Below are 25,855 nucleotides of genomic sequence, written 5' to 3'. Positions count from 1 at the left end.
CACCTTCCCCATGATCATTGATGCCCCATGAGGTAAGATCTTGCATGGATCCCCCGACCGAGGGTGATTGACCGTCATCTTGAACTCCATTTTCTAATAATTGCGCCAACTGTTGTTGCCTTCTCACCAAGCTGCTTGCCTATTGTCCTGTAGCCCATCCCAGCCTTGTGCAGGTCTACAATTTTATCCCTGATGTCCTTACACAGCTCTCTGGTCTTGGCCATTGTGGAGAGGTTGGAGTCTGTTTGATTGAGTGTGTGGGCGAGTTCAAACAGGTGCAGTTAATACAGGTAATGAGTGGAGAACAGGAGGGCTTCTTAAAGAAAAACTAACAGGTCTGTGAGAGCCGGAATTCTTACTGGTTGGTAGGTGATCAAATACTTATGTCATGCAATAAAATGCAAATGAATTACTTAAAAATCATGCAATGTGATTTTCTGGATTTTTGTTTTAGATTCTTTCTCTCACAGTTGAAGTGTACCTATGATAAAAAATTACAGACCTCTACATGCTTTGTAAGTAGGAATACCTGCAAAATCGGCAGTGTATCAAATACTTGTTCTCCCCACTGTATATAGGGAGAGGTAAAGGCTGACTTGGGATCAGTTCCTAGATAAACAAGTAAACAAGACATTCTGAAAAACTCATCATTCTACAGCCCTGGGGTAACACCTCAGTCAAACTAACTCATCATTCTACAGCCCTGGGGTAACACCTCAGTCAAACTAACTCATCATTCTACAGCCCTGGGGTAACACCTCAGTCAAACTATCTCATCATTCTACAGCCCTGGGGTAACACCTCAGTCAAACTAACTCATCATTCTACAGCCCTGGGGTAACACCTCAGTCAAACTAATTCATCATTCTACAGCCCTGGGGTAACACCTCAGTCAAACTAACTCATCATTCTACAGCCCTGGGGTAATACCTCAGTCAAACTAACTCATCATTCTACAGCCCTGGGGTAACACCTCAATCAAACTAACGTATCATTCTACAGCCCCGGGGTAACATCTCAGTCAAACTAACTCATCATTCTACAGCCCTGGGGTAACACCTCAGTCAAACTAACTCATCATTCTACAGCCCTGGGGTAACACGTCAGTCAAACTAACTCATCATTCTACAGCCCTGGGGTAACACCTCAGTCAAACTAACTCATCAATCATAAAGATGGAGAGAGCAGGGGCGGGGTTATGGCACACACACACACACACACACACACACAAAGACACACATACACACAAGAACACACACACACACACATTAAAGTGTTGGGGGAGTGTGAGTTGAGAGACTTTTATTTATTTATTTTCTCGTCCCCAACTTCCGAGAGGTGTTCCTGTCCCACGCAGCCCTCAGGAATATGCTACATCTCACAGACACACGCCATGAATATTTACACACACACACAGACACAGCTTGGGGTGAATCAACTTTATTGTATAGGCTGAAGGCTGTATAGGTTCTCGGTCAACATCACTCATAAAACTCATTTCTCAGACTGTCTGACAGAATCCTATGAATATTTATACTGTGTGACAGACTCAACGTTATGTCACAGACATAATGGGGAGAATATGGGACTCAACTTTGTTTCCTCGTGTCCTATCCAGGCATCGTGTCTTCCCATGTCGATTATCATCGTAGGGGTGGGACCAGCAGAATTTGATGGTAAGAAACACACACAGATGCACAAATGTACGTACGTGCGTATGCGCACACACATGCGCACACACACACACACACACACACACACACACACACACACACACACACACACACACACACACACACACACACACACACACACACACACATGCGCACACACACACACACACACACACACACACACATATACACTCCACTGAGCAGATGATGACTACAGTATCATGTTTCTCCTCAGCGATGATCGAGTTGGACGGGGATGAAGTGAGGATCTCGTCGAGAGGAAGATATGCAGAGAGGGACATTGTTCAGGTACGCCGTGTTCCTTCTGTTTGTTCCACTGCTAGGCTGCAAGATGCATGGAGTCAAATAGCTAGGGTTTTGGGAGCATTAGAATATGCCTCACAAACAAAGAAACTGTTTCCATCTGCATCCATCTGACTCCATTTTGTGACTACTGTTATTGTACAAAGGGCTTTATAAAAATTCATTTGATTGATTGCATAGCACAGAACAGTCAGGGGTATGGACAGAGGCTACAACATACTGTTTATATGCACATAATGATGATCAATAGTAGTAGAATCTAGAGACTAGAAGTACTAGAAAACATATTGGGAAGGAAATCCGAACGGGGGAATCAACAGAATCATACATGAAACCAAAAAAAGACATTTACACAGATAGTAGTGCTCATACATTAGAGTTAACATCTGTGTCGTTAGACAGACAGACATCTGGTCTGAGTTCAGATCCTTCCCACCTGCTCTGCTCTCCCTCATCAGGCCAGATGGACAGAAACCCCGCAGAGGGTTTCCTAATCTCTGTTAACCCAGAAGTAAAATCTTGCATAATTTGGTCAGCTGCTTGATTAACTTCTGTGCTCATACTTGTTAGAAATTGAGAGTTTCGTCAAAATCGAAGTCTCCACCCTCGCAAAAGGAAATTCTCAGCCAAAGCCCCCCCTTACCCCACCCCCTTCCTATCCGTGTGGGCACATGCACGAAGCACTCGAGGCGAAGAAGTTTAAGCACAGCCTTCGCCCAAATCCTGATACATCCAAATAACCTGTGACGCATCCCATTCAGTCCTGTCTACACACAGAATCTGCCCACAGGACATTACCCCAGCCCTGATGTGGCTTGCCTCCATGCTACATTAGCCCTGATGTGGCTAGCCTTCATGCTACATTAGCCCTGATGTGGCTAGCCTCCGTGCTACATGAGCCCTGATGTGGCTAGCCTCCATGCTATGCTATTGTGCCAAATGGCTAGCCTCCATGCTATTCCAAATGGTTAGCCACCATTATATGATAATAGCCTATTAGGCACCGTTTCCTATCAGGGCTTCCCCTGCTCCGTTGGACAACAGAAGGGGCTCCTCTCTTCCTCCCTCTTTACTTCCCTCCCTCCTCCTCTTCCTCCTCCTCTTTCCCTCTTCCCTCACCTCCCTCTGTGTGGATGATATGATAGAGGGCTAGATCTTTACGCTCCCCCTGCTCATTAGTGAGCCTTGTTAACACAGAGAGAACATCAAGGCTGCTCTGCTGTGGACCTGGATAGGAGGTCTACACACACATACACACACACACACATTAGGAGGTCCGTTCAGCTCTGTTCTGCTCTTTCTAGCCCACTCACGCCCTCACAATCTGTCAGTCTGGATAGTTAGCTGCCTCTACACACAGACAGGCAGGACCCCTATGAAAGACACTTCTGTGATAAAACTGTCTCTGTCCCCAGCCTCATTAGTTCAGATATGAAAGAGACTGAGCGTTCGCTAGCAATGCACTGTACATAACAACAAGAGACGAGGGAAACGAAAGGCTTTGATAGCTGATTAGCTAGGCCTATTTCACCTCGCTCTAAACTTGCCAACTGCTATGAATACATTTATATTTTACTTGTACTGTGGGTCCAAAAAGTCTCAACATAGGTTTTCAAAGGTCTTTGAAAGTATTTTGCAGAATTCACACATAATGGCCTAACACCTACTATATAATGCCTATACTTTTATTTTTGTACATTTTTAGTATATATTAAAGTATATTTCTCCAGCTCCATTTCTTCTCTCTGTCTGTTTTCCAGTTAGGATTCAGCATTTAGTAGCTAAACAAACCTGTATATTAACTGTACTGTAACTAATTCCAGCCCTGTTTTTGTCTTTCTCTTGTCATCCAGTTTGTCCCGTTCAGAGACTACATCGACCGGACAGGGAACCACATTCTGAGTATGGCCCGTCTAGCCAAGGATGTCCTGGCTGAGATCCCTGACCAGTTCCTCTCCTACATGAGGACCAGAGGCATCAAGCCCTTGCCTGCACCCCCTCCCTACACACCCCCAGGGTACCCTGTCCAGAGCCCCGATGGACACCCATTAAATACCCCCCCAGGACACCCCCTGCAGACGCAGATCTGAAGGGTGCGGAGATGCCCCCTGGTCCCAAACAACACCTCTTCAAATATTTCTTTGTCTCTCGCCATCACTCACTCAGTGATAGGAGAGGCCTTCTTGGCTTTCTCGCTCTCTCTCATTGCACAATGGAGACTGACTGACTGACAGAATGTTTTTACTGAGCGGTTCTAAAGGGTTCTACTTTGGAACGGGCAGATGGAGTCAATAAGGGCATGTTTACTTTCATTGTCAAGCGTTCCTCTGTCTGGACTTTCTGTATATCGGCAAATAGAGACACTCTCTCTGGGACACAGATAGACAGAGTCTGGTCTTCCCAGCTCATCTGGCATGGAATAACAGAGTTAAGGAAAGGTTGAATGATGGAAGGAAGAATGAAAGGAGGATAGGAAGGAATTTCCTGGGGACTGGCCTTTTCAGGAGCAGAGTGGCGAAAAGGTTCTATAGTCTCTGGATGTGGAATCACTTGACTGTTGTACTGGAAATATATTTCCTTCTCTCTCCCTCTATCTCTGGTCTCTTTCTATCTCTCTCTGTCTCTCTATTCTTCCAACTCTCACTCAATGTTTACAGTACATGTTAATGATAATGATTTTTATCATTGGACACTTTTATATAATATTTGTACTTCTTTCAGTATGAAACTTTGGAATATCAATCGATATTCTCTCTCTTTATCTCGCAGCGTGTTGTCTTTGCCACGGGAGTCAGGTTGAGGTTGCAACAGTGCAGGTCCAAGTAGCCACTGTATATTACTGTACTATACTATGTGACCGTTTGCATGAGTGTATCGTCAGAGCATGTATTGTGGTCCTACACTTCCCTGCCTGTCACTGCTCTCAGGCTTTGGGGTTCCATGTTTTTAACTTTTAACTCTGTTGAAGCTCATTCTGCTCCTTTCTAAACTGCCTTGGCGATAGGGTGCCCGTGCCAGCCACGCTGCGAGTGCCCACGGGTTTTCTCACTGTGTCGAGAACAACAGTGACTCAAACAACAACATATTCCCTTCCAATCCATTTAAATAACAACACCTGCTCTCAGATCCAGTTTTGAGGCAACAGCAGAAGCCCAGCGGTCAAAAACAGTAACGCAAATGCTTTCCTTCTGTTTGTTTCTTGTTCTTTTGTGTTATTATTACATTTGAGTCATTTATCAGACGCTCTTATCCAGAGCGACTTACAGGAGCAATTAGGGTTAAGTGCCTTGCTCAAGGGCACGTCGACAGATTTTTCACCGAGTCGGCTCGGGGATTTGAACCAGCGACCTTTCGGTTACTGACCCAATGCTCTTAACCGCTTGTTTGCCTTGGAAGCTGATATTCTTAAGTAGATTGTTTTAAGTTGCCTTGTTAAGGTCATTTTATTGTTTTGAGTTGTGCCAATAAATATGTAATATTATTTAATTGTTGTAGTGTTAAGCCCTGAGTGTGTTGGCCCTAGATGATGGTGTCTGGTGGTTGTCATGACAACCTGTTCTTCCTAAATATTGTAATTCTCATCCCATAATATCAATTAACAATACCCACTGAGGGCTAGGAGTTTTTCCTCACCGAGGAAAAACTCCTGGCCCATAACCATTATACACAGTCAACCCTTTCTTACTTCTTACAGCCAGGGTATCCTCTTCAATCTGCCGTCTTAATGGGCTTAGAGTTTATATCATCTGCCTTTTAATTATTAATAATACTAATAATTATGATCATAATATAACTACTAGCTAGTGCTGGAGGTGGTGTGTAATTGATAACCTCATTGGTTACATATCAATATCCCATATCAATATCAATTTAACAGACATTGCAACACCACATTTATGTGTTTCGCAGTTGTTGCCATTTGTTGCCATTTTCATGTGTGTGCCACTGTCGGTCTGTTACCTGTCTGTCTGTTGCCATATCATTACTGATAGACCGATGCCCTTTGCCACAATTCAACCACATAGCAACTCCTCTGTTTCTCTCTGTGTGTAATTCCTCCTCCTGTCTCACTGCAGCTCAGTGGACGCAGCCTCACAGAGTGCAATAGACTGTGTTTTAATGCTTAAATAGGATCGACTCCAAGCCAATAATATTTGGCATGGCAGGAGGAGAGGGGGGTGAGAGAGGGGGATACAGCCCAGTGGGTTATGTCATTGGAGGGTCGTTCCATGTCATTTCATCATTCTATGTCAATGTGAAAGGAATAGTTCACCCAAATGACAAAATTACATATTGGTTTCCATACCCTGTAAGCAGTCTATGGACAAAGTACGACAGCATCCCATTCTTTGGTTTTGTTTACCCGGCCACTGTTTTGAATTCTAACTTTTTAGCATTTGTCGCACAAATCCAATGCAAGTCAATGGTACCTATATTAGCATTTTCGTGCTTCATATCCAAATCATCTTTGATAACATAATTGATCTGAACACGAAGTGTGAAAATGCCAATATATATCCTCTTTCTTGTGTTTTTTGAGGTGGAACGACCCTGGACAGAAGTAGACAAACAGGTCAACCCTCTGATGTAGTCAGAAGAGTACGGGCATTAGTGCTACATGCCTGAATCAACACAGTGCCAAACCTATACAGAGAGATGTTGGCTAGCCTAGAAAGAGAATAACCTCACTCAGTATATTCAACATGACAGTCTGTCATTTTAACCCATACATTTTAACCCATACATTTTAACCCATACATTTTACACAACATATATTTGATAAGAAACTCTGCCTTGTTTAAAAAAAAGACACACAGTAGACACAAACTGTATTTTTCTTTCACTAGTGTCTTCTTTCATCGTGTTTTTCTCACAAATTTGAAAGCCTTCCATAATCAGCTCCCTGCATATGTAGTTGTAGCTAGTCTTGAGTCTGTGTATCATATGAAACCCTAGCGAAATCCATATAGTGCACCACGTGGCTCTTGTCAAAAGAAATGCATTATGTGGGGCACAGCTAGTGTGTTATTTGAAACCCAGCTTGTCTGAGTCTGTGCTGCAGTCTCCCACTGGGCTTGTAGCAGAGCAGAGCAGGAGGTATCATTAGGACTTTGAGTCACAGTCTAGAGATCGTTATAGGCTCCCATTAACCACCCACAGGCTACTGACACAATGTGGACACACACGTGTGCGCGTGCATATACACAGGCACACGCCTACGACCACACACAGACACACATACCGCTGAGACCATGGTCACCATCGTGGACTACTGACATTGTGTCATTTCTTAGTGCTTTCTCAGTTCACCCTACTATGGAAGGGATCATTCTTTGCTTTCACTGCTTCGCTAGTGCCACAACTCTTGCCATCTGCTTGCCAAGCCGTGCATGCGTGCGTGCGTGCGTGCGTGCGTGTGTGTGTGTGTACTTGCCGCCAGAGTTTAACAGACCATGTGAGTTCACACACGTGATCTTTGTTTACTAAAGATATACAAATAATATATTGTATGCTCATCATATCTACTTATAAGGTGCACTATGTTTGCATGTACAGTTTTACATGAGATGCACCAGTTCTTTTTGTTATAATTGAGTGTTTTGGAAAAAGAAAATCTATGAAAATAACTGTACAAAATTGCCTTAAAAACGTTCACTGATTTCTTGGAATTTGTGCGATGCCTTCAGATATTGACTTGTTCTCTATTTTGTGTCAGTGTACAATATTTGCTTTTCTAGTGTATATTTTCTTTGCATAACTTAATTTATGGGGAAAAAAATATATTGTATTTTTGGAATCAGTGGTAAATCAGATGAAAGCCTGACTGAAGTTCTGATTGTCTGGTAATCCATATTATAGATGACTATTTCTGTATTAAACTACTGATTTTTAAATAAACATTCTTACTAAACACTAACTTTCTGCTGAAGTGCTTTTCTTTGCATGCATTACTTTCTCAAAATGTTACAGAAAAGGAGAGGCGAGTTCTCAATAGATCACTCCAGCCTTCTCTTCTCCTCCTGGCTTCCAACAGTCTGGCTTCCAATAACTGTTTTGAGTGTTGGTGTGACGTTCTAATTGCAGAAGGAGAATATAGTTTGTTGGCCGACTGGCAAATAATAATTACCCTTGGCAGAGGATTCGGGAGGCTGTGGTCCTGAACGGGGACAAAGGATCACAGAGAGTTTGGACACAAATATAAAATAAATAAATAACTAAGAAAACCATCTGTGGGTGGCAAGTATCACGAATAAAAATATTAACATAACATCTTAAGTGTTGGTCCCATGTTTCATGAGCTGACATAAAAGATCCCAGAAATGTTCCATATGCACAAAAAGCATATTTCTCTCAAATGTTGTGCACAAATTTGTTTACATCCCTGTTAGTCAGCATTTCTCCTTTGGCAGGACAATCCATCCACCTGACAGGTGTGGCATATCAAGAAGCGGATTAAACAGCATGATCATTGCACATTATGCTGGGGACAATAAAAGGCCACTCTAAAATGTGCAGTTTTGTCACACAGCACAGTGCCATAGATGTCTCACGTTTTGAGGGAGCATGCAATTGTCAAGAATGTCCACCAGAGCTGTTGCCAGATAATTTAATTTTAATTTCTCTACCATAAGCCGCCGTCGTTTTAGAGAATTTGGTAGTACGTCCAGCTGGCCTCACAACCGCAGACCAAGTGTAACTACGCCAGCCCAGGACCTCCACATCCGGCTTCTTCACCTGTGGCATCGGCTGAGACCAGCAACCCGGACATCTGATGAAACTGTGTGTTTGTACAACCGAAGAATTTCTACAGAAATCGTCTCAGGGTAGCTCATCTGCGGGCTGCTGAAGGTCTGCTAAATCAAATGCACCTACCGCCAACAGCTCGAAACGAATAAAAAAATAGAAATGCAAGGCTTTATCGTTGTTTTTTTTACAGAAATGTTTGGTGAGCGACTAGGAATTGCTTGGAGATCGACCAGTCAATCGTGCTCGACCGGTTGGTGACCACTGGTCTAGATGCTTAAATGCGACACGTATGCGTTCACAAGTCGGTGCAAAATTGTTATCTTAAATAAAGAACCATCTTGTTGAAAACCTTTGAATTATGTTTTCAATGCCACTCACTACTAATTAGCTGTATACCCTGAAGCTTCCACTCATTATAACCTTTCAATCTGTTCATATGGACACATAGCATGTCTCCACCAACATGTTTTTGGTCCATCCTAAATGTTCTTGTTTGAAGTAGTGTACACACATCCAGTAACGTGCAGGTGCAGAGTAGAAAAAGTGAACTGTTGAAGGACAGGTAGGAACATGTATCTACACACTGTTGATTGTATTGATTGTATTGTGCAACATTTTGACCCGAAGATCTTCGCCCATTCTAAATATTCACCTTTGACCTCAAATCCAAAGTGTTTACACAGGCAGCCCAATTCAGATTTTTTTCCACAATTTGTTTTTTTGACCAGTTGATCTGAATGGTCAAAATACCAATTAATGGTAAAAAATCTGAATTGGGCTGCCTGTGTAAATGCAGCCACACACACACAAACACACAGCGCTTTAGCCAATTAGAGCTAACAGAGAGTATGTTATTGTCACACACAGCATGTATCTTCAATATTGTTTTTGAGTAGTTGAACAGTAAAGCGTCAGCATGGAGTATCTTCTCCTTAATTAGAGGACTCAACAGATTCCAGCATGTTAATTAACTGTTGATGAGAAGCTGCGGTACGTTTAATGAAGTCAACAGCTAGAAAATATATTCTCATTATAGGATACCCTGCGAGCTGCGTTCATTATTTACAGGATGCTGCTATTCCCTGTCATGAAGACGGCATTGAACTTGAACATTTTCATGTGAAGTTCCTTTTACCCTTTTCCCTTCCCCCTAGTGTTTGTGATTTAACTCAACTAACTCAACTAATTTGTTGAGTACTATACCTACGTATTCAATAAATCACTTCATGTGATAGTAACTACTCTGGTGTAAACTTATTTACAGCCAGGAGTGAGTAGATTAAGTAATTTAATAGAAGTTGGCTTCGGGACATTTATAGTAATTACTCAGCATAACACACCTCGGTTGCAGTGTGTGTAAGGGCTGCGTGTGTGTGTGACAGAGTCAGGGTTGAGCTGCTGGTGTAGCAAAACAAACCGCACCCCCTGTCAGTGATTAAGGTTGTTTGTACTTCATGGTGTCAGAGGTCAGGTTTGTCCTACCTGTGTAGCGGTAGAAACCACGCACCATGTCACGAAGGGATGGGCTTTCTACTTCCTCATAAGTCAGAGGGTAACTCAGGTCAGGGTCTGTATGCTGTTATTGTCTGTGCTCAGATGCCTTTAGCAGTGAAATAAAACACTAACCAAATAAAACACAAAACGACCAGCTCCACTCCGTCTTTCCGCCTCATAAGGACTACTGCAGCCCGCGGCTGAATCAAGTTGCCTACACCTGGACTAGAGGGTGTCAGGCAGGGAGGCACAGTGTCACAGTGTGGCAGTCAACTGAGACAGAAGCTACAGGCCTTCCTCACAGGTCACTGTCTCTACCAAAGATGATCTATTATATTGACAAGACAGTCAAGTGACCGCTCTAACAACGGAAATACATGTCCTCAAAGATGGGAGGCAGGCGGGAGGAGGCGAGATCAGGTGGGACCATTCTAGCCAATGAGATACGTGTGTGAACAACAGGCACAAATAAGTTGTTTTAATCAAAGTTGCTAGAACGCCACATGCATATCAGTACATTTGTAACCGCCTAAACATTATGAAACTTAAATTCGATCAAATAAGGTCCACATAATTTGAAACACTCTCATAGACCTCCATACAAAAAAAAAATCACCACTTATCTCACGTGAACAGATTTTGGGTGGAGAAAATCTTCTCGCTTCGCCTCTTCCCCTATGTCTCTACTCTCTCTCTCTCTTTCTCTCTCCTCTATTCTTTTAAAAGAGCAGAAGAGATGAATGGAAACCTTAACTGAAGGAGAGGAGAAGCAGGAAGTGGTTTGACTTCGGCTTGCAGATCTCATAAAGTCAGGATGTTCCAAAAGTCAATAGAACTGGATATTCATGTTTTTTTTTGTTGATTCATGATGAGGAAACGTGCTAGTCTCGTCATGATAGAGCTGTCTGTCTGGTACATTTATGGCATACAGACATGCATAGGTGCAAGAGTGCTTGAACACATGTGTTTGCACACACAAGGCTATAACTATGACAGATGGTACAATCAATTGAATTGTCCACACATCTTGTTTGGGTGTCAGTTAGATGACAGCAAATCAATCTGTTATGAACCCATTTTGGAAATATAAAGTTTTACAATAAATTAGGCTTATTACAACATTGTATTTACAGCAGAAATGATCCCAAAAGAAATTCATCGAAAATACGCCAGTAACATCTGATCCTGGGTGTTCATTTAAATAGACTTAATAAATGTACTATCAATCCACATTTAAAAGACACATCAAAAAAATATTGGTTGGAGTGAATATTGTGAAATTACACTTGTGGAAATGAGTCAGTTTTGATGTCTTCACTATTATTCTACAATGTAGAAAATAGTAAAAATAAAGAAAAACCCTTGAGTAGGTGTGTCCAAACTTTTGACGGGTACTGTATATATATATATATATATATATATATATATATATATATATATATATATATATATATATATATATATATATATATATATATACACTGCTCAAAAAAATAAAGGGAACACTTAAACAACACAATGTAACTCCAAGTCAATCACACTTCTGTGAAATCAAACTGTCCACTTAGGAAGCAACACTGATTGACAATAAATTTCACATGCTGTTGTGCAAATGGAATAGACAAAAGGTGGAAATTATAGGCAATTAGCAAGACACCCCCAATAAAGGAATGGTTCTGCAGGTGGTGACCACAGACCACTTCTCAGTTCCTATGCTTCCTGGCTGATGTTTTGGTCACTTTTGAATGCTGGCGGTGCTTTCACTCTAGTGATAGCATGAGACGGCGTCTACAACCCACACAAGTGGCTCAGGTGGTGCAGCTCATCCAGGATGGCACATCAATGCGAGCTGTGGCAAGAAGGTTTGCTGTGTCTGTCAGCGTAGTGTCCAGAGCATGGAGGCGCTACCAGGAGACAGGCCCGTACATCAGGAGACGTGGAGGAGGCCGTAGGAGGGCAACAACCCAGCAGCAGGACCGCTACCTCCGCCTTTGTGCAAGGAGGAGCACTGCCAGAGCCCTGCAAAATGACCTCCAGCAGGCCACAAATGTGCATATATATATATGCATATATATATATATATTTTTTACATATATATTTATTAGTTCCAAATAGGACAATCAACAATTACCGAATTAACCAATGACCAAGTGAGGGGGAACTGACACACTTCCAATGGAGAGCAATTGAATGTCTAGCTTGAAATAGACAGAGGTCAACCAACAAAGCATTTGTGTTCAGTGAGTCCGCCAGATCAGAGGCAGTAGGGATGAGCAGGGATGTTCTCTTGACGTGTGTGAATTGGACCATTTTCCTGTCAAAATGTAACGAGTACTTTTGGGTGTCAGAGAAAATGTATGGAGTAAAAAGTACATTATTTTCTTTAGGAATGTAGTGAAGTAAAAGTAAAAGTTGCCAAAAATACAAGTAGTAAAGTACAGATACCCCAGAAAACTACTTAAGTGGTACTTTAAAGTATTTTTACGTAAGTCTTTACACCACTGGAGATTAGTAGTATTCTTCTTTAGTTTCTTAAATGTAGCAGAGTACAAATATCCATCCAAAGTTAAGCCTTTTGTGGACAGCATTTCAGTCTGCACCTAGGGTAAGTATTGCTTCCTGGAGAACCAAAACATTGTAGCCCTAAGTTGTGGAGCCCAGTAATACCATTGTAGGTTAGGAAGTTGCAACCCCCCTCTGTCATAGGGCAAATAAAGTAGAGAAAGTCTAAGCCTTGGATTTCTGTTACTCCAGATAAAATTTGAGAGTATCTTTCTGATCTTTGGGGGAAATTATGTGGTGGAGCCAGAGAAATTCATTGAAATAGATAAAGAAATTTGGCCAGAATATTAATCTTTGTCTCGTATACTCCCTCTCAGGCTGCTGATTATCCCGCACACCTGTCACCATCATCTCGCACACCTGCGCCTCATGACACTCACCTGAATTCCATCACCTCCTTGATTATATTCCCTATATCTGTCACTACCCTTGGTTCTTTCCTCAAGTGTTATTGACTCTGTTTCATGTCAGTGCGTTGTTTGTGTTTCGTGTTTATTGTTTTGTTTATTTACTAAAACACTCACTCACTGTACTTGCTTCCTGACTCTCAGGGTACTCGTTACAATCTTAATGATATTCATTCTACCAATAATAGACAGAGGCAATTATGAAAAATGGCACTGGAAGGGAAGGTTGCCGTTTTACGGGTTCCTAAACAATTGTGTTATTTTGTGTGTTTTTTCACATGGTTTGTAACTTATTTTGTACTGTACATAATGTTGATACTATTATCTCTTATGACCGAAAACAGCTTCTGGAAATTAGAAAAGCGATTACTCACCTCAAACTGGACAAAGATTTTTTCTTTAATGAGTCTAACGCGAAGGATATAATGTTGCTCCCGGACAAGGACCAAATCCCTTTAATTCGCATGAAGAAAATACAGGGGGTGCAGATCAGGTTGCCTTATGAGAATTCGACGGTGAGTGGGTAACCCGCCTTAACCATCCGTTCTACTGGCCAACGTGCAATCACTGGAGAATAAACTGGATGAGCTCCGTTCGAGACTCTCCTACCAATGGGACATTAAAAACTATAACATCTTATGTTTCACCAAGTCGTGGCTTAATGACAACATGGATCATTGCATCGGCAGAACAGAGCATCTACTTCCGGTAAGACGAGGGGTGGGGGTGTGTATCTATTTCACAATATGTCTAATATTAAGGTAGTCTCAAGGTATTGCTCGTCTGAGATAGAGTACCTCATGATAAGCTGTAGACCACACAGAAACACAGAGTTTTCATCTATTTTTCCTAGCCATCTATTAACCACCACAAACCGAAGCTGGCATTAAGACCGCACTCAACGAGCTGTATAAGGCCATAAGCAAACAAGAAACTGCTCATCCAGAGGCCGAGGACTTTAATGCAGGCAAACTTAAATACATTTTACCTAATTGCTACCAGCATGTCATGTGCAACCAGAGGGAAAAAACCTCTAGACCACCTTCACTCCACACACAGAGATGCGTACAAAGCTCTCCCTGTTACGTCTGCTCCTGCCACGCCCTCTACTGCTCATCCTGTGTCTCCTTGACCAGCCACCACTCCTCCAGTGCTCTCTCCCTCGCTCTCTGTGTGTGTGATTGTGTGGGCGGAGACAGCTGTGCTGGAGTCAGAGCAGATCCCCACCAGCTGCAACCTGTTCCATAATCAAGACCTCTACAAATACTCAGCCCTGCCATTTCCACACTGCCAGATCGTAATCTCTGCTCAGTCAGTCTACTGTTCTAGCCGTTTGTTACTATTTAGATCCTGTTATCCTGTTGTGCCTGTTTTCCCGAGCTTCCCAGTCCCCTCATCTGAGTCTGCTCTTGTGTTTCCCTGTTCCACTCCTTGTAACACTCCCTCACCCTCCATTTGGCAAATCTGAATGTAATTCTATCCTCCTGATTCCTGCCTACAAGAAAAAAATAAAGCAGGAAGTACCAGTGACTCACTCATTACGGAAGTGGTCAGATGGAGTGGATGCTAAACTACAGGACTGTTTTGCTAGCACAGACTGGAATATGTTCCGGGATTCATCCAATGGCATTGAGGAGTATACCACCTCAGTCACCGGCAACATCAATAAGTGCATCGACAACGTCGTTCCCACAGTACTGTGCACACATATCCTAACCAGAAGCCATGGATTACAGGCAACATCAGCACCGAGCAAAAGGCTATAACTGCCACTTTCAAGGAGCGGGGCACTAATCTGGACACTAAGAAGAAATCCCACTATGCTCCCAGACGAACCCTCAAACAGGCAAAGCACCAATACAGCACTAAGATTGAATCCTACTACACTGGCTCTGACGCTTGTCGGATGTGGCAGGGCTTGCAAACTATTATGGACTACAAAGGGAAACCCAGCCGCAAGCTGCCCAGTGACGCAAGCCTACCAGACGGGCTAAATGCCTTTAATGCTCGCTTCGAGGCAAGCAACACTGAAGCATGCATGAGACCACCAGCTGTTCTGGACGACTGTGTGATCACACTCTCTGTAGCCGATGTGAGCAAGACATTTAAACAGGCCAACATTCACAAGGCCTCTGGGCCAGACGGATTACCAGGATGTGTACTCAGAGCATGTGCAGACCACCTGGCAGGTGTCTTCACTGATATTTTCAACCTTCATTTAAAAAAAAAAATGTAAATCCTTATTTTACCAGGTAAGTTGACTGAGAACACATTCTCATTTACAGCAACAACCTGGGGAATAGTTACAGGGGAGAGGAGCTTCAAGGGGCCACAGAGGTTAATGTGTAAGGCCCAGTACATCACTGGAGCCAAGCTTTCTGCCATCCAGGACCTATATACTAGGTGGTGTCAGAGGAAAGCCCCAAAAATTGTCAAGGACTCCAGTCACCCAAGTCATAGACTGTTTTCTCTGCTACCGCACGGCAAGTGATACCGGAGCGAAAAGTCTATGTCCAAAAGGCTCCTTAAAACTTCTTATGGCTGAAGTCCCAGTAACGGGACCGATATGAAAACAGCCAGTCAAAGTGCAGGGCGCCAAATTAAAAAAAACAGAAATCTCATAATTAAAATTCCTCAGATATTCATGTGTCTTATATCATTTTAAAGGTAATCTTGTTGTTAATCTTACCAAAGTGTCCGATTTCAAATTGGCTTTTCAGCGAAAGCACTACAAACGATTATGTTTGGTCACCACAAAACCACAATAATCACAGCCATTTTTTCCAGCTAAAGGTAGCTTCACAAAAAAACAGAAAAGAGATAAAATGAATCACTAACCTTCGATTATTTCCATCAGATGACACTCATAGGACTTCATGTTACACAATACATGCATGTTTTGTTTGATTAAATTCATATTTATATCAACAAATCTGAGTTTACATTGAGGCGACTAGATTCACTAGTTCCAAAAACATCAAGTGACTTTGCATAGCCACATCGTTTCAACGAAATACTCATCATAAATATAGATGATAATACAAGTTATACACATGGAATTATAGATATACCTCTCCTTAATGCAACCGCTGTGTCAGATTTCAAAAAAACTTTACAGAAAAAGAAACCCATGCTTGTCACGATCGTGTGGGGGAGAGACGGACCAAAACGCAGCATGAGGAAAATAAGCCATCTTCTTTTATTATAGAAGAAGGCAAAACGAGACAAAACACTTACAACCTAACAAAACAACAAACGACCGTGAAGCTATAAACGTAGTGCACACACACAGGCTACAAACGTTCAACATAGACACAGCTAGACAACTATACTAAACATAAACCCAGCTACTCTAAATAAACCCCCTAAACCTTACAATCACCCTGGACACTACAAAACCCACATAAATACCCATGTCACACCCTGACCTAACTAAAATAATAAAGAAAACAAAGAATACTAAGGCCAGGGCGTGACAATGCTATAATCTGAGACGGCGCTCAAAAGTAAAATACCACAGCTGCAAAGATGGCATCAACATAAACACGAAAATACATGATAAATATTCCCTTACCTTTGATGATCTACATCAGAAAGCACACCAGGAATCCCAGGTCCACAATAAATGTTTGTTTTGTTCTAAAAAATCCGCTATTTATGTCCAAATACCTTCTTTTGTTAGCGCGTCTGGTTTACATATCCAAACGCTAATTCTGGTCGGCGTTATATCGGACAAAAACTTCAAAAAGTGATATTACCGGTCGAAGAAACATTTCAAGCTGAGTACACAATCATTAGGATGTTTTTAACATATAGCTTCAATAAAGTTCCAACCGGAGTATTCCTTCTTGTCTTCGTGAGCCATGGAACGCAAGTGACTTCCACGAGGAAAAAGCATGATCAGAAAATGGCTGCTTGATGGACACCTGACTGATTCTGCTATCATTCTCTCCCACAACATCATGGAAGTCTCATTATAATTTCTATTGATGATTGACATCTAGTGGAACCCCTAGGCAGTGCACAATCATTCATAGCTCAAGGGGATTTCTTTAGGGACTCTGGTGAATACATACAAGCTCAGATTTCTGACTTCCTGTTTTGATTTCAACTCAAGATTTTGCCTGCCAATATGAGTTCTGGTAATCTCACAAACATAATTCAAACAGTTTTAGAAACTTTAGAGTGTTTTCTATCCAATACTAATAATAATATGAAAATATTAGCAACTATGACTGAGGAGCAGGCTGTTTGATATGGGCACCTTTCATCCAAGCTACTCAATACTGCCCCTTCAGCCATAAGAAGTTAACAGCTTCTACCCCCAAGCCATAAGACTGCTGAACAATTAATCAAATGGCCACCCCATTGACCCCCCCTTTGTTCTTACACTGCTGCTACTCGCTGTTTATTATCCATGCATAGTCACTTTACCCCTATACATGTAAAATTATCTTGACTAATCTGTACCCCCGCACATTGACTCGGTACCGGTACACCCTGTATATAGTCTCACTATTGTTATTTTATTGTGTTACTTTAAAATATATTTTAAAAAGACTACTTTATTTAGTAAATATTTTCTTCACAAAATGTTCTTTAAACTGCATTGTTGGTTAAGGGCTTCTAAGTAAGCATTTCACGGTAAGTTCTACACCTGTTGTATTCGGCGCATGCGACAAATACATTTTAATTTGATTTGATGCCCATCTGTTGATGGATTCTGCTCCACTCGTTACTATGGTTTCATAATTTGTTGAACTCAAGGAGCAAATTTCTGGTGTGATTTTAATACCAAGATATGTGAAACCTTGTTCTGTATTCACAAATGGATGCTGTACAACTGGATTCAGTCTCTCTTGCTTGTTGAGGAAAATGATGGAAAATGTTATTAATTAAAATGGAGAGGGAAGAGAGAATTCTTTAGATCTGTTAGGAATAAGAGGGTATCATCGGCATACAGGGCCACTCAATGTCCAAAATCGGATGTTTTTATTCCACTAATTAACAGCTGTGCCCTTACTGCAATGGCAAAGGGTTCTGTAGCTAAAAGAAAGAGTCCTGGACTGGTTGGACATCCTTGTCTCATGGTCCGAAAAAGCTTAAAAGGTTGTGAAATCAAGTTGTTTGTGACAACTTCTGTAGTGGGGTCGGTATTTACAGAAGTAGTTCCCAAACCCAAATCTCTTCAGCACTTCAAATAAATAAGACCACTCAACTCTATTGAATGACTTCTCTGCATCAGGTGTGCACTATGTTTAGTACTCTCCTCACATTGGGAAAACCTTGACGGTTTTTCACAAAGCCATTTTGATCTTCGTGTGTTAGATATGGGAACACTATATCCAATCTCCTGGCGAAGGCTTTAGCAATATTTATTGAGTTTGAGTTCAGAAGAGAAATCGGTCTATAACATTCACATTTTGTTTGGGATTTATCAGGCTTCAGAATAAGAATGATTAAAGCACTCCTTAGAGAGGGGGGGAAACCACCTTGCTGAAAGGAATCAGCATGTATGCTGAATAGCATGTAGCTGAATAGCAATAACACATGTGTTCCAAAAACACGTTTTCAAATATGAAATGCTAGAGTTCCAAAGAGTTCCAAAACCACATGGTTTCACATGATTTTACATGTGAAATGTCACATTGGAAGTGTTAAAAACACGTTTTCACATGTGAAATGTCACGTAAAGTGTTCCAAAAACACATTTTCACATGATTTCACATGTGAAATGTCACGTAAAGTGTTCCTAAAACACATTTCACATGATTTCACATCTGAAATGTCACGTAAAGTGTTTTACGTGTGAAATCATGTGGTTCAACATGTCATAACATGAAACTACACTGTTGGACATTGCTGTTAATTTTGTGGTGAATTATTGTCATTTTACGATAGATTTCTAGCAGTAATAGGATACTTCCTGCATTAATGTTTTGCTATATGTTTGGTTTCTAAGAACCCCTCTTCCTGGAGTCAACAACTCTCTATGGTTGAGTACGCTCACAATTCGTTGCCAGTGGCAGCCACGGGTCTCTCTCCGTTTGAGTGTAGTTTAGGTTACCAGCCACCTATCTTTCCCAGTACAGAGTCCGAGGTCACTGTTCCCTCCGCTCACGCTTTCATCCAGAGGTGCCGTCACGTATGGAGCAGAGCCCGTGAGACTCTCCTCCGGGTGGGGGCGCGCACCAAGGCTAAGGCCGATCGCCACCGGTCGAAGCCTCCGGTATACGTTGTTGGACAAAGAGTGTGGCTTTCCACGAAGAACATTCCACTCCGATCCGTTTCTAACAAGCTTGCCCCCAAATTTATCGGGCCGTTCAGGGTCACCAGGATCATTAGTCCGGTGGCGGTCCGGCTCAAGCTTCCTCCGGTGTATAGGAGAATTCATCCTACCTTCCATGTGTCCAAGATAAAACCGGTGTTTCAGGCACGCATTAACCCGCCGGTCCCGGTTCCCCCGCCGCCACGACTTGTTGATGGGGAGACCACCTTTTCTGTCAATCGGATTTTGAACTCGAGAAGGAGGGGACGCGGATTCCAGTACCTGGTAGACTGGGAGGGTTACGGTTCGGAGGAGAGAAGTTGGGTACCCGCTAGGGACATTCTGGATCACTCCCTTATCGATGATTTCAATCGACAGGTAAATTTGTCTGGGAACGCCAAGAGGCGTTCCTAGGGGGGGGTATTGTCACGGTTCATGAATCCACTGCCTCACTCTCTCTTTTCTCTCTCTCTCTCTCTCTCTCTCTCGCTCTCTCTCTCTCTCTCTCTCCTGTGTTTGTGTGGGCGTGGTTCCCAATCTTGGCCTGATTGTCTGCGCCAGCTGGAATTAATTATCTTCCCCTTTATATGTTCTGTAACCTGTGTTTCTTGTTGTCAGATCGTTGTTTCTTCCCTGAGGTTGTGTCGTGTGTCAGTGCTCATTCTCTCTCAGCCCTTGTGGGGATTATCTGCTGTGCTCCTTCCTACCCAGCCGGACTCACTCCCTTGGATTTCTCAGCACGCTATCATCAGAGGATGTGCCCTAGGCCCTGGGTTGGATTCTGTCTGAGTATATTCTGTCTGTCCTGTGGATACTGTAAACTATTTTCATTAAACCATCGTTGCTTGCATCTTGCATCCGCCTCTGTATTGTGACACTCTCAGGCTGCTGATTATCCCGCACACCTGTCACCATCATCTCGCACACCTGCGCCTCATGACACTCACCTGAATTCCATCACCTCCTTGATTATATTCCCTATATCTGTCACTCCCCTTGGTTCTTTCCTCAAGTGTTATTGACTCTGTTTCATGTCAGTGCGTTGTTTGTGTTTCGTGTTTATTGTTTTGTTTATTTACTAAAACACTCACTCACTGTACTTGCTTCCTGACTCTCAGCGTACTCGTTACAATCTTAATGATATTTATTCTACAAATAATAGACAGAGGCAATTATGAAAAATGGCACTGGAAGGGAAGGTTGCTGTTTTACGGGTTCCTAAACAATTGTGTTATTTTGTGTGTTTTTTCACATGGTTTGTAACTTATTTTGTACTGTACATAATGTTGATACTATTATCTCTTATGACCGAAAACAGCTTCTGGAAATTAGAAAAGCGATTACTCACCTCAAACTGGACAAAGATTTTTTCTTTAATGAGTCTAACGCGAAGGATATAATGTTGCTCCCGGACAAGGACCAAATCCCTTTAATTCGCATGAAGAAAATACAGGGGGGGCAGATCAGATTGCCTTATGAGAATTCGACGGTGAGTGGGTAACCCGCCTTTACCATCCGTTCTACTGGCCAACGTGCAATCACTGGAGAATAAACTGGATGAGCGCCGTTCGAGACTCTCCTACCAATGGGACATTAAAAACTATAACATCTTATGTTTCACCAAGTCGTGGCTTAATGACAACATGGATCATTGCATCGGCAGAACAGAACATCTACTTCCGGTAAGACGAGGGGTGGGGGTGTGTATCTATTTCACAATATGTCTAATATTAAGGTAGTCTCAAGGTATTGCTCGTCTGAGATAGAGTACCTCATGATAAGCTGTAGACCACACAGAAACACAGAGTTTTCATCTATTTTTCCTAGCCATCTATTAACCACCACAAACCGAAGCTGGCATTAAGACCGCACTCAACGAGCTGTATAAGGCCATAAGCAAACAAGAAACTGCTCATCCAGAGGCCGAGGACTTTAATGCAGGCAAACTTAAATACATTTTACCTAATTGCTACCAGCATGTCATGTGCAACCAGAGGGAAAAAACCTCTAGACCACCTTCACTCCACACACAGAGATGCGTACAAAGCTCTCCCTGTTACGTCTGCTCCTGCCACGCCCTCTACTGCTCATCCTGTGTCTCCTTGACCAGCCACCACTCCTCCAGTGCTCTCTCCCTCGCTCTCTGTGTGTGTGATTGTGTGGGCGGAGACAGCTGTGCTGGAGTCAGAGCAGATCCCCACCAGCTGCAACCTGTTCCATAATCAAGACCTCTACAAATACTCAGCCCTGCCATTTCCACACTGCCAGATCGTAATCTCTGCTCAGTCAGTCTACTGTTCTAGCCGTTTGTTACTATTTAGATCCTGTTATCCTGTTGTGCCTGTTTTCCCGAGCTTCCCAGTCCCCTCATCTGAGTCTGCTCTTGTGTTTCCCTGTTCCACTCCTTGTAACACTCCCTCACCCTCCATTTGGCAAATCTGAATATAATTCTATCCTCCTGATTCCTGCCTACAAGAAAAAACTAAAGCAGGAAGTACCAGTGACTCACTCATTACGGAAGTGGTCAGATGGAGTGGATGCTAAACTACAGGACTGTTTTGCTAGCACAGACTGGAATATGTTCCGGGATTCATCCAATGGCATTGAGGAGTATACCACCTCAGTCACCGGCAACATCAATAAGTGCATCGACAACGTCGTTCCCACAGTACTGTGCACACATATCCTAACCAGAAGCCATGGATTACAGGCAACATCAGCACCGAGCAAAAGGCTATAGCTGCCACTTTCAAGGAGCGGGGCACTAATCTGGACACTAAGAAGAAATCCCACTATGCTCCCAGACGAACCCTCAAACAGGCAAAGCACCAATACAGCACTAAGATTGAATCCTACTACACTGGCTCTGACGCTTGTCGGATGTGGCAGGGCTTGCAAACTATTATGGACTACAAAGGGAAACCCAGCCGCAAGCTGCCCAGTGACGCAAGCCTACCAGACGGGCTAAATGCCTTTAATGCTCGCTTCGAGGCAAGCAACACTGAAGCATGCATGAGACCACCAGCTGTTCTGGACGACTGTGTGATCACACTCTCTGTAGCCGATGTGAGCAAGACATTTAAACAGGCCAACATTCACAAGGCCTCTGGGCCAGACGGATTACCAGGATGTGTACTCAGAGCATGTGCAGACCACCTGGCAGGTGTCTTCACTGATATTTTCAACCTTCATTTAAAAAAAAAAATGTAAATCCTTATTTTACCAGGTAAGTTGACTGAGAACACATTCTCATTTACAGCAACAACCTGGGGAATAGTTACAGGGGAGAGGAGCTTCAAGGGGCCACAGAGGTTAATGTGTAAGGCCCAGTACATCACTGGAGCCAAGCTTTCTGCCATCCAGGACCTATATACTAGGTGGTGTCAGAGGAAAGCCCCAAAAATTGTCAAGGACTCCAGTCACCCAAGTCATAGACTGTTTTCTCTGCTACCGCACGGCAAGTGATACCGGAGCGAAAAGTCTATGTCCAAAAGGCTCCTTAAAACTTCTTATGGCTGAAGTCCCAGTAACGGGACCGATATGAAAACAGCCAGTCAATGTGCAGGGCGCCAAATTAAAAAAAACAGAAATCTCATAATTAAAATTCCTCAGATATTCATGTGTCTTATATCATTTTAAAGGTAATCTTGTTGTTAATCTTACCAAAGTGTCCGATTTCAAATTGGCTTTTCAGCGAAAGCACTACAAACGATTATGTTTGGTCACCACAAAACCACAATAATCACAGCCATTTTTTCCAGCTAAAGGTAGCTTCACAAAAAAACAGAAAAGAGATAAAATGAATCACTAACCTTCGATTATTTCCATCAGATGACACTCATAGGACTTCATGTTACACAATACATGCATGTTTTGTTTGATTAAATTCATATTTATATCAACAAATCTGAGTTTACATTGAGGCGACTAGATTCACTAGTTCCAAAAACATCAAGTGACTTTGCATAGCCACATCGTTTCAACGAAATACTCATCATAAATATAGATGATAATACAAGTTATACACATGGAATTATAGATATACCTCTCCTTAATGCAACCGCTGTGTCAGATTTCAAAAAAACTTTACAGAAAAAGAAACCCATGCTTGTCACGATCGTGTGGGGGAGAGACGGACCAAAACGCAGCATGAGGAAAATAAGCCATCTTCTTTTATTATAGAAGAAGGCAAAACGAGACAAAACACTTACAACCTAACAAAACAACAAACGACCGTGAAGCTATAAACGTAGTGCACACACACAGGCTACAAACGTTCAACATAGACACAGCTAGACAACTATACTAAACATAAACCCAGCTACTCTAAATAAACCCCCTAAACCTTACAATCACCCTGGACACTACAAAACCCACATAAATACCCATGTCACACCCTGACCTAACTAAAATAATAAAGAAAACAAAGAATACTAAGGCCAGGGCGTGACAATGCTATAATCTGAGACGGCGCTCAAAAGTAAAATACCACAGCTGCAAAGATGGCATCAACATAAACACGAAAATACATGATAAATATTCCCTTACCTTTGATGATCTACATCAGAAAGCACACCAGGAATCCCAGGTCCACAATAAATGTTTGTTTTGTTCTAAAAAATCCGCTATTTATGTCCAAATACCTTCTTTTGTTAGCGCGTCTGGTTTACATATCCAAACGCTAATTCTGGTCGGCGTTATATCGGACAAAAACTTCAAAAAGTGATATTACCGGTCGAAGAAACATTTCAAACTAAGTACACAATCATTAGGATGTTTTTAACATATAGCTTCAATAAAGTTCCAACCGGAGTATTCCTTCTTGTCTTCGTGAGCCATGGAACGCAAGTGACTTCCACGAGGAAAAAGCATGATCAGAAAATGGCTGCTTTATGGACACCTGACTGATTCTGCTATCATTCTCTCCCACAACATCATGGAAGTCTCATTATAATTTCTATTGATGATTGACATCTAGTGGAACCCCTAGGCAGTGCACAATCATTCATAGCTCAAGGGGATTTCTTTAGGGACTCTGGTGAATACATACAAGCTCAGATTTCTGACTTCCTGTTTTGATTTCAACTCAGGATTTTGCCTGCCAATATGAGTTCTGGTAATCTCACAAACATAATTCAAACAGTTTTAGAAACTTTAGAGTGTTTTCTATCCAATACTAATAATAATATGAAAATATTAGCAACTATGACTGAGGAGCAGGCTGTTTGATATGGGCACCTTTCATCCAAGCTACTCAATACTGCCCCTTCAGCCATAAGAAGTTAACAGCTTCTACCCCCAAGCCATAAGACTGCTGAACAATTAATCAAATGGCCACCCCATTGACCCCCCCTTTGTTCTTACACTGCTGCTACTCGCTGTTTATTATCCATGCATAGTCACTTTACCCCTATACATGTAAAATTATCTTGACTAATCTGTACCCCCGCACATTGACTCGGTACCGGTACACCCTGTATATAGTCTCACTATTGTTATTTTATTGTGTTACTTTAAAATATATTTTAAAAAGACTACTTTATTTAGTTAATATTTTCTTCACAAAATGTTCTTTAAACTGCATTGTTGGTTAAGGGCTTCTAAGTAAGCATTTCACGGTAAGTTCTACACCTGTTGTATTCGGCGCATGCGACAAATACATTTTAATTTGATTTGATGCCCATCTGTTGATGGATTCTGCTCCACTCGTTACTATGGTTTCATAATTTGTTGAACTCAAGGAGCAAATTTCTGGTGTGATTTTAATACCAAGATATGTGAAACCTTGTTCTGTATTCACAAATGGATGCTGTACAACTGGATTCAGTCTCTCTTGCTTGTTGAGGAAAATTATGGAAAATGTTATTAATTAAAATGGAGAGGGAAGAGAGAATTCTTTAGATCTGATAGGAATAAGAGGGTATCATCGGCATACAGGGCCACTCAATGTCCAAAATCGGATGTTTTTATTCCACTAATTAACAGTTGTGCCCTTACTGCAATGGCAAAGGGTTCTATAGCTAAAAGAAAGAGTCCTGGACTGGTTGGACATCCTTGTCTCATGGTCCGAAAAAGCTTAAAAGGTTGTGAAATCAAGTTGTTTGTGACAACTTCTGTAGTGGGGTCGGTATTTACAGAAGTAGTTCCCAAACCCAAATCTCTTCAGCACTTCAAATAAATAAGACCACTCAACTCTATTGAATGACTTCTCTGCATCAGGTGTGCACTATGTTTAGTACTCTCCTCACATTGGGAAAACCTTGACGGTTTTTCACAAAGCCATTTTGATCTTCGTGTGTTAGATATGGGAACACTATATCCAATCTCCTGGCGAAGGCTTTAGCAATATTTATTGAGTTTGAGTTCAGAAGAGAAATCGG

At 42.1% G+C, this 25,855-nt stretch overlaps 1 protein-coding gene across 1 annotated transcript in view; it reads left to right on the top strand.

Annotated features, from left to right (window-relative positions):
* Nucleotides 1-7,914, top strand: part of LOC129865281 (copine-8-like) — a 134,989-nt gene extending 127,075 nt beyond the window's left edge. The window contains exons 18-20 of the mRNA XM_055937927.1: nucleotides 1,619-1,676; nucleotides 1,909-1,982; nucleotides 3,851-7,914. Of these exons, the coding sequence (XP_055793902.1) occupies nucleotides 1,619-1,676; nucleotides 1,909-1,982; nucleotides 3,851-4,087 (369 nt within the window). The 3' untranslated portion in view covers nucleotides 4,088-7,914. The remainder of the gene's footprint in view (nucleotides 1-1,618; nucleotides 1,677-1,908; nucleotides 1,983-3,850) is intronic.
* The last annotated feature ends 17,941 nt before the right edge of the window (nucleotides 7,915-25,855 follow it).

This window comes from Salvelinus fontinalis, chromosome 11 (genome assembly GCF_029448725.1).
Source record: "Salvelinus fontinalis isolate EN_2023a chromosome 11, ASM2944872v1, whole genome shotgun sequence".
Lineage (NCBI taxonomy): Eukaryota > Metazoa > Chordata > Actinopteri > Salmoniformes > Salmonidae > Salvelinus > Salvelinus fontinalis.
Note: the sequence above shows the minus strand (reverse complement) of the source record. Positions and strands in the feature narration are given on the sequence as shown.